Source organism: Lactuca virosa, chromosome 7 (assembly GCF_052849685.1).
Source record: "Lactuca virosa cultivar CGN04683 chromosome 7, Lactuca_virosa_CGN04683_v6, whole genome shotgun sequence".
In the NCBI taxonomy this organism is placed as follows: domain Eukaryota; kingdom Viridiplantae; phylum Streptophyta; class Magnoliopsida; order Asterales; family Asteraceae; genus Lactuca; species Lactuca virosa.
Genome location: NC_136432.1, coordinates 59396613 through 59415717, shown reverse-complemented (window position 1 = coordinate 59415717; position 19105 = coordinate 59396613). Strand labels below are relative to the sequence as shown.

General features: G+C 36.2%; 1 protein-coding gene across 1 annotated transcript; it reads right to left on the bottom strand.

Moving 5' to 3' along the window:
- Window positions 1-8873: 8873 nt before the first annotated feature.
- On the bottom strand, window positions 8874-14636 carry LOC145127862 (DNA damage-binding protein 1). The gene is made up of 18 exons (XM_079062986.1): window positions 14350-14636; window positions 13549-13597; window positions 13394-13453; window positions 13201-13292; window positions 13072-13123; window positions 12927-12989; window positions 12717-12842; window positions 12350-12559; window positions 12115-12221; window positions 11910-12018; window positions 11613-11813; window positions 11317-11532; window positions 11140-11250; window positions 10795-11070; window positions 10438-10712; window positions 10007-10358; window positions 9653-9937; window positions 8874-9578 (listed from the first exon to the last, which is right to left on the bottom strand). Exons 1-18 carry the CDS (start codon window positions 14451-14453, stop codon window positions 8997-8999), a joined length of 3270 nt encoding a protein of 1089 aa, XP_078919112.1. The 5' UTR covers window positions 14454-14636; the 3' UTR covers window positions 8874-8996.
- Window positions 14637-19105: the final 4469 nt, after the last annotated feature.

Genomic DNA, 19105 nt, shown 5'->3' with positions numbered 1-19105 from the left:
TCACCACATCGGGTGCAGCGCGTGCCTCCTCGGTAGTCAGCTGAAATGCCCGACTCCTCACCACTGGAGCCTCTGCCTTGCCCTGCCGGCCATCGGTAATCCGCAGGGTCGCTGGAGCTGGCACCTTTACTGGCGCTGCTGCTGTCAACTGGGGGCAATTGGCCTTCTTGTGGCCCCTCTGGTTGCAGTGGAAACACAGCAACTCCGACGTCTGTAACACGGGTGCAGGGGCGGTACAATCCCGGCTGAAGTGCCCTAACTTGCCGCACTTGTAGCAGCCTGACGATCCCAACTTGCATGCTCCCTCGTGTGTCTTGCCGTATTTCCTGCAGCGGCCCCGCCCCTGTTGGCCTTTCGGCCCCGCATCTGGTCCCTTGGGCTTCTTCCCCGAAGCCCCCATAACATGCCCCTCTTCCGCCTTTCTCTTCCGAATGTGCTCCAGGTCTATCTCCCTCTCCCTTGCCCTAGCAACCATAGAGTCCAGGGTAGGGCAAGCTGAAAAACTGACATGCTCCCGAATGTCAGCTCGTAGCATGTCATGATAGCGGGTCCTCCTCATATCCTCATCACCCGCGTACTGGGGCACCAGTAACGCTCTCTCCCGGAACTTGGCGGTGATCTCCGCCACAGTCTCCGTCGTCTGTCTCATATCTATGAACTCTCTGGCCAGCTGCTGAAGCTCGACAGCCGGCGCAAACTCTGCCCTGAACCTGGTCACGAAGTCCGACCAGGTCATAGCCTCGACAGCCGAGGCTCCCAATGAGTCACCAACGGATTCCCACCAATCCCTAGCTCGATCTCTCAAACATCCTGCTGCAAATCTCACCTTCGACCCTTCGGGGCAGAAGCTAGTCAACTGTGCAGACTCAATGTCTGCAATCCATCGCCTGGCAGCTATGGGGTCCTTTGCCCCGTGAAAATCCGGCGCACCACTGCCCCGGAAGTCCTTGAAGGACAGTGTGCGACATCCTGACTGGCCAGATGCCATGTCGCTCCTGAATGCCCTGAGGCGATCCTCCATCAACTCCACTATCCCTTCCTTGATCGACCCGAAGATAATGGGAGTCGAATCAAGGATGCCTCTGGTGATCTCTGACGCGATGAACTCGCGTAGCCTCTCGTCTATTGGTTCGGAACCTGATCCCGAACCCGATCCCTCTCCTGAACTGCCAACTGCTGGCCTCGAGCGTAGTACCACCATTCTGCAATACATAACGACAACTGTCAGTGGTACTGATACACCTAAAGGGATCACGTCTACTGCATGGTTCCTGGTCTCGCCTCAGCCTCCCTTAATTCAAGTACGGATCCTCTGCTTTCAGTAGTACGGGCCCATACTACCTTCCACATCTATCCGTACTTTCCTCAAGAACTGCCTCGACTCCACCAAGTCCCTACTACTACTGTTGATCTCATGCTAATCTCATCCTAGGCTCGCCCTAGGAAGTCGCCAACTCACTCTCCGCCCTCAGCTGCATAAGAAGTCCCTGCTTTCTTCCCCTAACTAGCTTGCGAATACTATTACATATTACTCAAACTAGATAATTCTTCGAATGAGGGATCCTGCCCTACAACGGTTGGACTCAAACGAGAGCTGCGAAATAGGGCTAGACCCAACCCTCTGAAATTATTTAGTCCTTGCAATATGTATCTTAACATATTCGTTTACTAGTTAGTGAAAGACAACTAGAACTCCTAAAAGCACATAGCAAGCAGCATTCGGACATTGAGTACACATAATCATGTATGTACTACTCTGGCTATCATATCGACTGATCTGTACTAGCATACACTGCTAAGCTCATACTATCAGGCATAACCTAAACAGGCTATCCTACTACTGTCTACTCGGTACTAGCATGCAATTCTCATAAAGCTGGAACACATAAAGCAGGCACATAAGACATCATTCCTAGATCCTTAGTCCTATTCTAGCATGCTGTTCTACTGAAACTGAAACTGATAATCATAACATAAACTTGTATGGGTACTTTGGGGAAAACTTACTTGAGCTCGGCCGGTCGCGCACATCACACACCTCGTTCTTTCTCGAAACTCTTTTACTCAGTCTTTAGAAAATCATTTCTTTATAAAAAAATCTTTTAATCCCTCGATTTGAGTCCAGACATCCCCCGAAGGTGTGTCCGAATCCCTCAAACCAGGGCTCTGATACCAACTTGTAACATCCCAAAATACGAGCCAAAAAAAATTCATTTTTGAAATATATACTTAGCAAACATTAGAAATAAAACATTCACTGATCATATCATTTCATAAAAATGTCGCGTGTCCGGAAACCATTTTATAAAAACATAATAATGTCAGAGTGCAAATCTCAGAATAACTCATGATGCGGAAATCAATGTGTGTGTATGATGTGCCGCTACCGCGCCAGCTCTTTCCCCTTCGACGAAGAGGTACCTGAAAACAAAACTATAAAATGTAAGCACAAAGCATAGTGAGCTCCCTCATCGTACCACATACCATACACTTACATAACATACATATATTGTCCGACATATCTGGGTGCCCGACCTACCCCTTCGGTCTTCTCGACCGGATACTGTCTAGCATATATGGGAGCTGGCCTCCCCTTCGGTCCTCTCGACCGGGTACTGACTAGTATATATGGGTGCTGGTCTCCCCTTCGGTCCTCTCGACCGGGTACTGACTAGCATATCTGGGTGCTGGTCTCCCCTTCGGTCCTCTCGACCGGGTACTGGGGACTATTTCACCCCCTTACTACTACCACATAACACATTTATCACATAATCTATCTAGCATGTCTGGGCACGACCGCCCCTTCGACCCTATCGGCCGGTAATCTGGGGACTATCTCCCCCTACCGTCACTAGTACATAGCGTCATATCATTTTAGCACATAACATATCATAGGTAGTCACAACCCTAGATGAATATCACAGAGACAATCATCTATCATGCAACTCCTACTGGTGGGCCGGCATTGTGGCCGTAGACCCACCGCTACTGGAAGGTAACTCACCTCATACAAGTGGCTGCTGATAATCTGTGCGGGAAACCTCCGTCCGCTGCTGCTCCGGAAATCCTCCGGCTACAAACCCCATAAACACTCAGTTAGAAACTGATCTCTATACTTAGGGTAAAATGACCATTTACCCCCAACCAAGTCAAGTCAAAGTCAAAGTCAAAGTCAACTTCCAGTTGACCCGACTCGCCGAGTTGGGCCGTCAACTCGCCGAGTCCCTCACTCTCTACTCGTCCTCATCCGTGACCCTACTCGTCGAGTTGGGCCGTCAACTCGACGAGTTCTTCTCTCATTCGAACGCCCCATGAAAACTCATCCGACTCGCCGAGTTGATGAACAACTCGTCGAGTTGTCCTTTATCTGATGAACCAGATCTGTCCTCAACTCGCCGAGTTGATGAACAACTCGTCGAGTTCTAAGGAGATTGCCTTGGACTCGTCGAGTCCGTTCATGCACTCGCCGAGTCCCATGAACTTCCAGCACAATGGCTTAGTCCAGAACGTTGGGTCACTCCCTGGGACCCCCTTAAAACCTTTCCACACTCAACTGGGTTCTTTTGACCCTCAACAGAAAGGGCAAAACCCTTAGACTCGCCGAGTTGGTCACGTCCATACCCTAAATCTTTGCTTTCTGATGTACATCCTTTGATCAAAAGATAGATCCAAGCTTCTACAATCGATCTAACACGTAAAGTTACAACCTTTACGTGCTTGCATGGGACTTTGAGCTCAAAAGGACATAAAACAAGCTCATATGGCACATGGAACCTTTCATGGGTGCAAAAGCAACCCAAATCTGCCTAGTGACTCTCTGAATGATGTCATTCAGAAGCTCAAACCCCCAACCACGTTTGCAAACATGGTTGGCTACCAAAATGGCTCATAAAAGCCCTAAATCTTCCCAAAGAGGGATCTAACAAATGAAAGAGCAAGGTATAGACTTTATACCTTCTGAAGACTGCAAATGATGCTCACAACTGAATCCCTCTAGCCTCCTCTTGATCCTTCAAGCTTTTCCTTCTTCCTTGAACCACCAAAATCACCAAGATCACTCTAAATGCCTTAAAACTCTTCAATAACGGCTAGGGTTTGCTATGGGGGGTCTTCTGGGAGTAAATGGGACGAAGGAGGCCGAGTTAAGGTGTTTAAATAGGGTGCACACCCCTGAATTAGGGTTTTTGTCCAAACAGGGTCTACTCGCCGAGTCCGGGGACCCGACTCGCCGAGTACATCACTTAAACCCCGCGTCTCATCCCGCTTCTACTCGGCGAGTTGGTCCTTCAACTCGCCGAGTCCAAGACCTAAAATGCTAAACATTTAAAGATTTGATAAAAGAATACGTACCAGGAACCAGGTGTTACAGGTTTCTTGGTTTGGGTTTGCTCACCCCTACGAAATAGACTTTATCAGTCCTAAATGTATAAAGTTAGATTCCGGATCCGATACCTACCAATAGGGGTGTTCGCGGTGCGGTTTGGTGCGGTTTAGAGTTGAAACTGCAAACCGCACCGCACATACGGTTTGAGTTCTTTGGAAACCGCAAACCGCGCCATAAAAGCTCTAAACCGCATTATGCGGTGCGGTTTCATGCGGGCGGTTTGTGCGGTTTATGTGCGGTTTATGCGGTTTGATAAGTTGTTTCAATTTATAACTTTGGCTGTTATTTATTCTATTTAAACACTTTCAAAATTTATTAATTATATTGCATACCCTTTAAAAGGCATAGATATTGCAAACAAAAAAACGACATAATGTTTTGCTAAGTTGTTATGACTTATGAAATTTGATATCATAGTCTTTTAAGTCTTTAATTACCATATTTAACCATCGTGATATAGAAAAAAGTTATTGGACAGTATGAAGTATTTGGTGATTGGAAACTTTAATATATATATATATATATATATATATATATATATATATATATATATATATATATATATATATATATATATATATATATATATATATACATGACGCGGTACGGTTTGAACCGCGGTTTGGTAACTATAAACCGCAAACCGCACCGCGAAATTCTAAACTGCATTATGCGGTGCGGTTTGGTGCGGTGTGGGCGGTTTGTGCGGTTTATGCGGTTTTTTGCACACCCCTACCTACCAACCATCACCAACTCCGGAATGAACATGACTATTCTTAAATACGATATTCTGGAATACACTTTTTCAGTCCAGAACGTACGTGTATCAGATTTTGGACTCGAAATCTACCAACAACCGCCCACTCCGGAATAAACCCACTTACTTCGGAATACTATATTCCAAAGTAAGTGGTCAATTTAAAAAATTTATAAAAAATAGGTTATTGTTATAAAATTATTCATTTATATAGAAAAGATTACTCAATTTCTCTTTTTGAGAAATTAAATATCTTCCTACAATTTCTTCCTATCCATGTCAAATGATAACATGTGTCCTATTTAATTTTTTTAATAATATTTTAATCAACTTGTCATCATTTAACATTGGTAGGAAGATAAGTAGGAGGATATTTAATTTCTCTTTTTATATTTAAAAAGGTTATCAAGTTTATAAAACAAAGCTTCTAGTTCTTAAAAAAAAATCGGAAAATGGTAAATTGCATACGTACTTTTTCTATATATATTATTAAAATATCTCGAACAATTAACTACACCACCAAATTTTGCTGGGTCAATGAATTTTACAAGCTGTAAAAATCAGTTGCGTCACTGCTTATGCAATCAATATAAAATCCAAAATTTTCAGAGGGTTGCTGATGTTATTCTTTTTTGGGAAAAGATAGGGTTGCTAAAGTTGTTCAAAGAACTCTAAACAAAATTTATGAATGTAGGGTCAAACTTTAAATGATTATTATTTTATTTTGGGACGAAAAATCATTAATTTTTAATTTTATATTAAATACTTTATAGACGAATGTCGTTTTTGAAAATTATAATGAAAACGACCGAATCTGTGCATTCATGTTATTTTATTAAAAAAGTTCTAAGATTCAAAAACATGGCCCAATATCTTTGACCAAGATTGGTACTAGTTTTATTTATTTATTTATTTATTTATTAATCCTATTGAGGTAGGGACGAGCTTCAAACCCGTAAACCCAGTTTGGAATCAAAACTTGTTAGAAACGGTATATGTTAAACTAGTTTGGACATCGCGTATCACTTTAAGCCTAAAACATGTATCATATATAGTGGGTCTGAGTTTAGTGAGTATGGGAGCCAACCCAATAGTTTAAAGGCCTCAAATAATAATAATAATAATAAATACCAAACAGGCCCTATACAAGTTAAAAGTACAAAACAACTATCATTACAAATAAAAAATAAAAATACAAAATATCACCTGATTACAAGTTAAAAATACAAAACAACCCCTATACAAGTTGAAAGTACCAAAGACTTATGGTTTTCTGTTTCTAAAACCTGAAACCCGGTTCTACCCTACCACTTTGACATTTCCGGTTCTAGACCCATTTTAGCTGGTCTCGTATCTGGAACAAGACTAGAATTGGTTCCTATATACCAGTCCGATTTTCAATTCTAACCACGTTTTCAGGTTTTCCGATTCGAGTCCATTTGGGTTGGGTTTGGACTCATTTTCACCTTTAATGAGAGGTGATATTTCTATTATGTTTTTGATTCATCAACTTAGCTTATTTGATTTTTATATTTCTCATTATTATTTTTATTTCAATTAGAATAAATATATAAAAGTCAAATCTATCTTATTTTTAAATATATAAATCAAAAATCTAAATGGAAATATCAACTTCCTTTTAATATGTTTGTAAAATTTTCTTTAAATAGTATTTGACAAAAGTTTAATGTTACATTTTAATAAATAAGTCATATGCCGTTTGGATATATTTTTATTAGGTCTTAACTAAGAAAATTTTCATAATGATATGAAAACATAATATTATGCAACTTGTTACTTTTTATGTCTATAAGGTGTAAAGCTACATTGGTTTTAACCAAGGTTCTAAAAGATCGACATGGTTTTATCATGGTTTCAAGGTTTGTATTTGATGTCATGTTTTAACAAAATGTCTCCTTAAGTCATATATGTATATAAAAATGAATAATATTAGAATATATATATAATTATTAACTATGTATAAAGTTGTTGTCTTAAGTCACGTTTTACAAACGATATGGTTACTCACGACTCGTAAAAGCTTGAGGTTTGACATTGTCATCCAGTCACACCTAACTTTATTTAGAACCTTAGATTTAACAAAGACTCAGGTTGTATATTATTAGAAATATTAGTTTTTATATTTTAAAATGTATTATTGTATTTTCAATGATTTCATTATTTGAGGATAGAAGGAGTTTGAGGATCATGGGTCACTTAAAAGTATATTGGGTTTGAATTTGAAGGTGTCACTAGGCCGATTACAACTATTCGACATATTACACTATCTTTGTGTTTTGTTGGCCAATAATATTTCAACTGTCCTTCAAATTTAGAATATTTGTGTTGGCATCAAATATGAAGGCCCCTAAACCCATCATTTTAGAGTTTGATTGAAATTTAAACGTCAAACAATCACCATTTTAAGCTTCTATTTATTATATTTAAGCTTCTATTTATTATATTTAATGATAGATGATTGATTATTAAAAAATAACAATTTTCATAGTATCATAGCAAAATCCTCTTTCCATACAATCTCTCTAAAATCTTAACTTTCTCTTCAACCTTAGTTGTCATCGACTCTCCTCTCATTATATCCTCCTCATAAGCTTCTTTACGTCTACATCACCATGACAAACTCTCTCAATCTTGATAGACACTATGGCATCACTTGTTTGGGGATTATAGGTTTTTCGTGTTAGTATGAATAAGACCTTTTAGGTCTCATCTCATTTATTCACGCTTTAAAATTGTGGCCTTCTCTGCTCTCTCTTTGCAATGTAGACTTCATGTTTTCTGAGTATTCGTTTTGTGTTTATCGGTTGTTACATTGTTGTTGGAATGAATGATAAATGCGTTAAATCTCAGGGTTCTATGGTGCAGTTTATAGCCATCAGAGCTCATAACAACTTTTAAGGACATGAGTTATTTCTTGTAGCTACTGTAAGGAATCTGCAACTTCCAGGTAGGGTTTTAACTTTTGTCTCATCTTTTTAATTCATCTGACAATGAGACAGTCTTCTTCTATATTTCTTACAATCATATATGATCGCGAATGATCAAATTGGTTTCTAGACAAAACTTAGTAATTAAATAATAATAATAGAATTTATTATTTGACACTAGCTATTCAATATTAGTTCACAATACTAATCACCAAATGGTTTGTCTATCAAGTTTGAAATACAACATCGCCAACTTCAAGTCATGTATTCCTCTTATCTTCGATTTGGATCGCTTGAATTATGATTCCATGACGTGAACTCTTTCAAACCTATTGCATAGGTTTTGGCTGACACTCCTTTTAGCCGACTGCGTTGCCAAAAATGGGGTGGGAATCAGGGAATTATACAAGTTGAAATCAACAACAAACTAATATAAGAACGAGTTGTTTTACATGTGCTGTCATCTATCTATCTTTCTAATCGGTATTTTATCACATTAAATCTATCATATTCATGTAAGGAATAAAAAAAAAAAGAGAGAGAATCAATAAAGGTCAACAAACTCAAAAAAAGCTCTTCATAATCCATGAAGATATACATATAGCTAAAATAACAGTTCAAATGGTCACTTAATCCTCATGGTAAAAAGTTTCCCTAAAAAGCTTATCCAGTTAGGTCCATCTAAGCAAACCAAACCAAACCAAACCATTAACCCAACAATTCCAAACTGGGCCCAACTCGTATACAACTATATTACCATAAAAAAACAAAAGCAAAAGATAAATTTTAACACCAACACCATACTCTCTTTTCATTTCCATTATGCAACATGATCACAAAATACAAACCAACATTAAAAAAGAAATAGCAACATTCCATATCAAAGTTTTCAAACAAACTTATTTCATTAATGCAACCTAGTCAACTCTTCTACTCTCTTCATAAGTTCCTCAACCGAAACACTCATAACCTTAGAAATCTCCTCCATTCTACTCCTTCCAAGATCAAGAAACGACTCAATCAAATCCCCATCCAAGAAATTCCTTGAATCCACAGTCTTCTTCTCACTATAAAACGACCTCCATTGTTCATGACTCAACCCCCCAACCCCTTTTATCACCTTCCTCAAATTCGTCTGAAGCCTCTCCATAAACACATACTGATCTTGAGGAAGCGAAGCAATAACACCAATCACACCATTCACAGTTCCAAAGATTATAGTCGGAATTTTCCCCACATCCGAATCAGGAAGACGCATCACAAGTGATCCATGTTGGAAGCGGTTCACAAATTCACCCAAATGATACTCACCCACCACTTCTAAACGCCCCCGTTCTTCATCCGTAGCTCCTTCGCTGTTTTTACGGACCGTAAAAAGGTTAAAGTTGTTTTCAGCTCCCAGGTAAATATCATCGTCCAAAATCTCAACCGCCGACATCCAATTCGCATTGTAGTCGCGGGCCCGCTCCTCTATCGCACCTTCTTCATGCTGAAAATCATACACTTAATCTCGTAAGCTACTTGTTTTTTTACTTAATATAAATATTATAAGTTATAATGTACCTTGTATATTAAGAGTGAGATTGATTTCATGAGATCACCAACAACAATGAAATCCCCACGAGTTTGTACATAAAGAGCAAGAATGTGGCCATGGTGTCCACATTCGGATTGTAATTCGCGGGTCCCATCGTCACGGAGCATCCATTTGTAGAGCTGGATTTTTTGATTTATAGCAGCAAGGAGTTTTCCATTGAAAGCATTTAAAGAGTAAACAGCGCCTTTGGTTTCTTTCTCAGCTACTAGCTGTAGCTTCCTATCTTCAACCATAAACACCAATATACGCCCCTACAAAAAATAAATAGTTTAAGTGCTTGTAAAATGATAAAATGTTGGAATGTGATGATGTGTATGTACCTTTGTTGGCTCATTTTCCTCTGGCATAACATAAGCTGTCCCAACACAGTAATATGCATTATTATCATCTGAGAAAGAGCAATTCAAAATAGAACATCCATACTCAAATTGGTCAAGTGAGTAAGTTGATATGAAATCAAATGTTTGATCATCCAACAACCGGATAAAATGCATCTCAGAATCTTCTGTGCTTGATTGATTGTACTTCAAACTACATATTGCAAATGTCCGAGATTGTTCTTGATGACAGATGCGCCTTGCATGTTCTCCAAGAGGAATTGACCGAATATGAAGCTTCTGAATATCATCGATTGTGCCAATTGTCAACTCACCCTCTTTTGCAATAGCAAGACTGTTAAAGAAACAAAATAACCATGTTAAGATAATACAAAAACATAAAAACTAAAGAGAAAAGATAATCAATCAATCACCTGTCAGGAAAAGCAGCAGAGTTGAAAGGGCACATGTGACTGACTTCTTTCAGGTTCACATTGCTGTAGAGTAATTTTTTATTACTGCTGTATATAACTGTTGGTCTATCAGAGGCTGCAAAAACATGAGTTGTACTCTTTGATGAAAATGTCCTCAAAGTTATTGGTTGTGTCCCAAGTGACACCTTTTTCCTGTCTGTTAATTCCCCTGTGCTTGTGTTGAGTAAAAAGTTCAAAAGATGTCCATCTCCAAGTGCACACAACAAGTAAGGTATCTGTAATTAAACATTAAAAAAGTTATATACAAATTTGCCCTCATAGATGAAGATGAAGATGAGATGAGAATCATATTCATACCCCTTCAAAGGCACAAAGAAGAACAGAACGCGGTATTATTTCGCCACCTAGATGTTCTTCAGTGATGAGATTTAAATCGGGTAGTGAAAATATCTTGACACTAATATCAGTCCACATCCCAACTGCAGCAAGATTACTATAATTTGGATTTTCACCAATGGGGTTTATATCAAGACATGAGATATCATATTTCAGTTCTGCGTGCTTTTTTTCTACCAACACACCATCACCAATTTCAAGGTAAACCAGATGGCCACCTCTAGTAGCCAATAGCACCTGTTATGGAAATTAAAAAAAGATTAGTCAAACTTATTTATAAAAAGACCAAAATACCCTTGGTTATACCTGAGTAGCATTGGCAGTGGCGACATTTATAGAGTAGTCATTGGGAGCATGCCATTCGTTTCGTAGCTCTCCTGAACTTGAACTCACCAGTCTCACTGAGCTTGAAGTAACCTGAAAGAATGAAATTTTAATTAAATGGGGTATAAATATAATACCAAAAAATTTAGATAATTATACCTGAACAAGTTGATTATGGATAGCATCATGACAGAATAATGTTTGTACTTGAGAACAAAAACCTTCAATCTCAGTTTCCTCTAATTCATCCTCTAAATTCATTGCCAATATTCGTGTCTCACTGATGAAGCTAACAACCAAAAATGTGTCATAAATGTCGTCTGTTGCTGATCTTAGTGACCACATTCCTTTGATACCTTGTAGCTCCACAGAGGCCTAAAAATGGAGTTTTTTAAATAATCAAACTTAATAAAGTATTGGTGTATTACTAAAAAAAGATTTTCTTTAATCTTTACCTGTTCGTTTATCCCAATTCCATTTCTAACAATGCGAAGGGAACCATCTTTATATGCTCCTGAGCAAGTAACAACTTGCCCTTGACCTTGTCTCTCTAAGTCAACCACACAAAAGTCAACAATTGGACCCAAGTTGACATACCTTTCTAGAACTTCCACATAAGAGCCTTTTGGATCAGGTTGGAGATTCAACTTAATAAGCTGCAATAAGTAAAAAAATAAAATGTTAAATTACATTAGCATTTGACATTATTGATCTTGATATGATATTTTTATGTGATGAAAGTTTTTACATACCTGGGAATCTCCATAGCTTGAGCCAACATACACGAAAGCATTATCAAGATATGATATAGTTGATGCTATAGAAGTTTCCCCTAGAAGCTCAATTTTAAGTCCAGTAACTCTAAAACAATGAAGAGAAAGGGTGTCTTTTAGAACAATTGGGAACTCTATTTAATGGTATATATGACAAAAAGTAGAATTATAAGTTATAACTCACTTTTCTTTCTCATGGGCAATGACAAGCAAGTGAAGAAGGCCACTATGGTCACCAAGTAAATATCTGGAACCATCTGCATCCACCCTTCCATATGCTCTAGTAATAGACTACAATGCAAGTTCATGACACAATGCATCAGTTAAAAATGAAAATATGTTGCCATTTTGTATATTTAGCCTCAAATATTAACATCAAATGATTAAAAGAGAAGAAAAGAAAAGATTGTTTGAGTTACAGGTCTAATTGGTATTGCTTTAAAAGCAGAGGCACTGCAGTACACAATTGTCTCTTCCCCAATGATTAATACACCACAAAAAGGTGGTGGAACTGGTATCAGCAAATCAGCGCCATTATCAAGATTGTTCTGAGACCATGGACCTTCAACAAAGTCTTTATCTTTTAAAGAAACCTCATATGTTTTTACATGGCGAGCATCTTTGTTATCCTGAAACCAAGAGATAGAAAAGGTATTACATTTGTACCAAATTCTTTTTTTATTGTTATTTCTATCATTTAGGCAAGAAAAGAGAGCTCCCCAAAAGATTGAATATAAGAAGGAAGTAAATAATGAAACAACATGAAGGATTTGATTGCAAGTTAACCTGATAAAGAACAACAATTGTAGGCTTTGGACAACCATAGAGAAATTTGATATCCAAAACTTGAAGTTCTTCAAGCCTGATGTTGAAAGCTTCTTTGAGCTGTCCTTTGTTATCGAATGGAATGACCTGAAGAAAAGAGTAGTACTGGTTTCTAAGTGGACTTGAAAAGCTAAATAACCTCAAAAATCAAAAAGATATGCAAGCAAATACCTTGAATAATCCATCATACAGATGGAGTCCAATGAGTCTGCAGTCTGGGTCAATTATGCCTATCTACAAATATCAAACAAGTGGGAAGAAAGATAATACATTGCAAGATATACTCATATAAGTATGATTCAAACTCAATATGTACCTGGCCATTGTCTGTAGGTCTTCCTATTCGATCTGACACGTCACCCATTGCTCTATAAAGATCATAAACAAGTTTGTAAGATTCTGAATGTGTTTTTGAGAATAATATAACTTTGTTCTAGGTCCAAACCTTGTAAGAACCTCATTTGCATCAGCATCCCACTGAAGAACACAAAACTTGTATCTTTCTGTTGCAATAAACAGAAGGTCTTGTGTTTCACCCTTCAATAAAGCAAATATATACATAAAATCATGGTATGAATGATGCAAGAAAAAAAATGTTATAATATCTTTCTTTGAAAACTATGAATTAATTGACTCACGTGAGGTCTGAAAAGTTCTAGTGTTGCAATTCTTCCGTATATTGGCACATCCAACATAGGCTGCATAAAATCAAATTCAGAATTATATCATAGTTGCAGACATAAACTTTGGATGCACAGTGATTAGAGAAAAAAAAATGTATGTATAAATCCACCTGCAGGCCTTGAGGAGTAAGTAAATGAATCTCGATACGTGTACATTTCCTGGAACAAATGAAGGTGAACAAAAATGATTCATAAGATTATGCAATTCAGAAGTCCAATTTTACCAAAAAGTAATTGGGAAAAAAAGGTTGTGACATCAATTTCACACAATAAATTCCCAGCCTACATTCTCCCTCTTAATTTCCCAATGATAAACTTTGAATTGTTAGGTCAATCCCATTACTGATCAAATGGAAAACCAATACACATGTATTTATATACACATAGACACAAATATGTACAGATACACGTATTCTGTATATATTTAAACCTTGTTTTCAAAATTAACAGCAAATGGCTCCTTTCTTCCCACCATGTCTATTATCTCCTAGGTAATTGTTTGTTAGCGTACAGCTCCATATATCTCAGAGCAACTAAAGATGTTGACCGAAGCTCAGTATCACCTATAAAGGACTATAAATACTCGAGAGCAAACCTAGTTAAAAGAATATACTCCCCATGTCCCAATCTGAATTAATCTTCTACCATGATCTTTTTGCAAGTAAAACACGCTTGTCGTTTTTCAGCCTCTTAAGCAGTAATTACATCTTTTTCATGGAAATTTTCAACAGAACATTAACGAGAGCTCTAATATGATTAATTTTCCTCAAAGAATCATCAAGTTTCACACATAATAGCTCAATTTTCAGCGCCCAATCCATAACACGCAATCTTTAGCAGATTTTCATAACCACTACGAATTTCAACGAAATTTACGAGGTGAAACCCAAAATACAAAGAGGAAAACTTACGCGATAATAAGATTGAGTTCTTGAGGGCCAGTGAAATTGCCGACGCATGAATGAGTGACATTCGTTGGCTTGTGAGCCGTGACAACGTAATTATACGTACTCATCTCCCTTTACAGGACTGGAGATCTCTTGCTAAAATGGAACCCTAAAACCCTTTCTCTCTCCCTCCTCTTTTCTTCGATTTCTGCAAGCCAAACTAAGGTCGATGCTTACTTATTATTTCGCCGATGCGATGGTTCGTACGACGACGTTTTCGATCGCTAGTTAGGGGTTCACTCTGCCGCTAAAGAGTCGCTCTTCTAGATATAAATATGGCTAAAGGGCCCAACTCTTCTAGACCTAACCAGTAACCACACTGTTTTTTGATTTAGTCTTTATATTTATTTGACAAAATTGCAAAAATGTCTCTGTGGTATGCAAATTTTTGGGTTTTAGTCCAAACCATGACTTTTTTGGATTGGTGGTCATTTTGAGCTAGTTTCTTTGCGTTTTTAGTCCCTCGGTAAACTGAAAAGACTATTATGCCCTTCTGATATATTTTTTTTTATGTTTTTTCTATTTAATTTAAATGAAAAATAAAATAATTACCTAATTTGGGGCCTCTCTCTCTCTCTCTCTCTCTCTCTCTCTCTCTCTCTCTCTCTCTCTCTCTCTCTCTCTCTCTCTCTCTCTCTCTCTCTCTCTCCTGTGTAAACCCACCGGCGACCCAAACCTCGTTCATATGCCTCTCTCTCTCTCTCTATATCTCTCTCTGGCAGAGTTTGTACCTTTAAGTAATCGGTTGTTGTTCTTGTTAGTATAATTGTTCAATTTTATCTTTAAATTGTTTTCTAAAGAGGGATCAGGAATCAAAACGGTGGAGAATGTGGGGATTTGGGGGTAGATTCTACTACAATGAAGAAGGTGGTGGCTGGACTACAGTGACGAGCGGCGGCAGTATGTGGCAGGAGCCTGCTCCGGTGGCCTTCTGCTGTTCCGTTTTTCTTTTTGTTCCGACGAGTTATGAGTTGGTGATGAGAGGAGGGGTCGGGAAGGATGTTTCCGACAACAACGGTGGTAATGGGTGGATGTGGTTTGCGTTGGCAGCCCAAGGGAACACGATGGTGGATGCTAGCGGCGACTTCTGGTGGTTCCCGGTGGCAGTGGGTGGTCAAGGGTGGCAGTTCTTGGCCACTCTTGGTTCCCTCTTCGGTTCTTGACAGAATTCAACGAGAGGAAAGGGGGAGAAGTGAGGTGGTGGTGGTTTTTGGTCCAACAATGGTGAGGGAAGGGTGGTTTATAGGAGCAACGACTTATCTCAAGAACAAACACCCATTTCAGTCTCTTTCACTCTTCCAGCGTACCTCCAATCTGGTTCAGAGAGAAAGAATTTCCTGCACCTCTTCAATGGGGAATGTTGACTTTTACAAATTCCAAGAGAGAGAGAGAGGTGGGTCCTCTATTATTTTTATAATTGTTAAATAAATAAATATTAAATTTTAAGAAAAATGAAAAATAAATACCCCAATGGTATTATAGTCATTTCAATTTTCGGAGAGACTATTTTCACATAAAAACGACTCCAAAATGACCACAAATCCAAAAAAGTCGTGGTTTGGACTAAAACTCCAAAAAATTGCATACTATATGGACCATTTTTGCAATTTTGTCTATTTCTTTTATTCAATTAAGTTTCAAAAACCGTATTAAACTTAACATTTTACCTACTCAAAAGGTAATCTAATTTCAAAAATTACACTTTTGACTCAAATTTCAAATCTTATTACAAATTTGGTCCAAAATTTACATTTTTGGCCTATATTTTAAATTTATTACAAATTTGATCCAAATTTTACCCTTTTGGCCTAGATTTCAGAATTTTGTTATGAGTTCATCATAACTGTAGTTTTTTTACAACATTTTTTCTCAAAAAAGGAAATTCGAATATGTTTTTCCTTTAACAAAATCATATTTATACAAAAAAAACATATTTTCACATAAAAAATCTTATATTTTATATATAAACACTTTTTTTAAAAAAACTTTTTTGAATACGAAATACCTATTTATAAAAAAAATAATCTATACAAACAACTATTTAATTATAAATACATTTGTATACAAACACATATTTATAAATATAAATATATATATATATATATATATATATATATATATATATATATATACAAACACCTATTTCATAGTAAATGTGTGTGTGTATACACACACACACTAGCCTTTTACCCGCGTCACACGATGTGTGCGAATAGTTTCTTTCGGTATTATTTATATTCGGTAACAAGTATGATTGGACACCCAACTTTGCACGAAGGTAATGAAAATGTAAACCCCCAACAGTGAAATCTAATTTGCTTTGGAAGATGATAACTTATAACTTGAAAATTAACCCATTTTGATAGATTATTTTGGGTTTAAAACAAAAATATAATATTGTGTCGGTTGAAAAAAAAAATTGTATGACAATGAGTTTTGTTTTTAATTTGAAGACGCATATTTTTTATCTGTGATCAAAATTCCTTTTGCATTTTGAATATGAGTTAATATTTTATGGTATTAATTCTTATATAACTATTATTTATAGTATACATTTAGAATGATAATTTAATTGTCAATAATTACTTCTATAATGATGTTTTTTTTATCAAAAACATGTTTATATATATTTTTATTTATAAAAACATGTTTGTATACATTTGTTTATAAAACGTGCTTGACTATATTTTTATAAAATACGTGTTTGTATAAATTTTATATATAAACGTGTTTGAATACAAATGTGTTTATTATAAAATAGTTGTTTAATATATATATATATATATATATATATATATATATATATATATATATATATATATATATATATATATATATATGTTTTTACAAAAAAAAAATGTATACAAACACTTATTTGGGTGCGTATAAATATGTTTTTACAAAATATATTTATAATAAAATAGATGTTTGTATACATTTTTTTTTTGTAAAATACGTGTTTGTATATTTTTTTTTATAATAATGGATTGTTATATATTGATGTACTTAATAAATACCTATTTTTATAAATAGGTATTTCATATACAAAAACGTTTTTAAAAAAAGTTTTTATATAGAAAATATAAGATTTTTTATGTAAAAATATGTTTTTTGTATAAATATGCTTTTATAAAGAAAAAGCATATTAAAAAAAATTAGAAAAAAATTTGTAAAAAAAGCTAAAGTTAGGATGAATTCATAATAAAAATTTTGAAATCTAGGCCAAAAGGTTAAATTTCAGACCAAATTTGTCATAAAATTTAAAATTCGGGCCAAAAGTGTTAATTTTTGATCAAATTTGTAATAAATTTTGAAATCCGGGCCAAAAGTATAATTTTTAAAAGTTAGATGACATGTTGACCGGGTAAAAGGGTCAAATTGAATTCGATTACCGGTTTTTGGGACTTAATTGAATAAAAAAATATATAATACTAAATCGATTATGAGGCCAATATGTAATGACTTTTTTGAAGTTTTCCCTGTGAATTATTGTCTATTGATAAAAATATTATACATAAATCACTTTCTACTAAATTTTTGTTTATAGCGATATTACAGCATGCACATAATTTATTCTTTGCAAAACTATTTTGCCTCCGATCGGTTATAGAAATAAGTCACGAATGAGCTCGCTAAGTACTCACGGGATCCGGTTAATTTTGTATATATATATATATATATATATATATATATATATATATAGTTGACGTTGAGTACCATGTGTAAAAACTCACTAGAACATTTTATATATATATATATATATATATATATATATTTGTCATATATAGTGTCTATTAAGAAAAGAATACAAACAATACAAATGATAACTTGTTGATAAATAAGTAATTATGGAAAAGTCATCACATATATAAACAAAACAAATATTACAATGTACATTATGAAAACCACTACCATCATTGCTAAACCAATCCTAAGTAATATAACATTTGCAAACTTATGCTTTCATACTTCAAACTAATGCATTCATTCCGTTTCTTCAACTCCAACTATATTTCTTTGAGTTCTTTTGGTTCCAACATATGATCTTCAAACTTAAAACTATCATTTATGTTATTCTTCCTCAAATCCAATTGTGGTTCTGGCTACGTATTTTCAACTCGTCGTGCATATAAAGAAGCAAATCTTTATAGCTTTGTAGCATTAGTTTTTTGTCTATCTATCTGAAATATGTATAGTCTTTTCTCTTGTCCTATATAGTTGTCAACGTAATCTTTGAGTCAATTACAGTTTTTACCAAGATATTTGTTACGCATACTTTGAAATTTTTGGACATCTGAAAAACCTTATATGGGGTTCAAGGGAATCCACGAGGTAAATAATGAAACTTCAACATCACAGTGGCACCTCTGGATTTCATCAATTCGTATCAACCTCCTACTCAGGAAATGAGATTGATATTCCTTCGGGAACATGAGTATATTTCCTTCGGGAAACGAGATTGATATTCATTCGGGAACATGAGTATATTTCCTTTTGGGAAACGAGATTGATATTCCTTTGGGAACATGAGTATATTTCCCTCGGGAATAAGATTTGAGATATAAGTATCTTCCTTCACGAATGAGATTGAGACATGATTATATTTCCTTCGGGAATGAGATTTGTGATATGGGTATATTTCATTTGGGAATGAGGTTGAGATATGAGAACACGAGTTAGAGTTGAGATGAGACATACATAGTACATGAGATTGATTGAG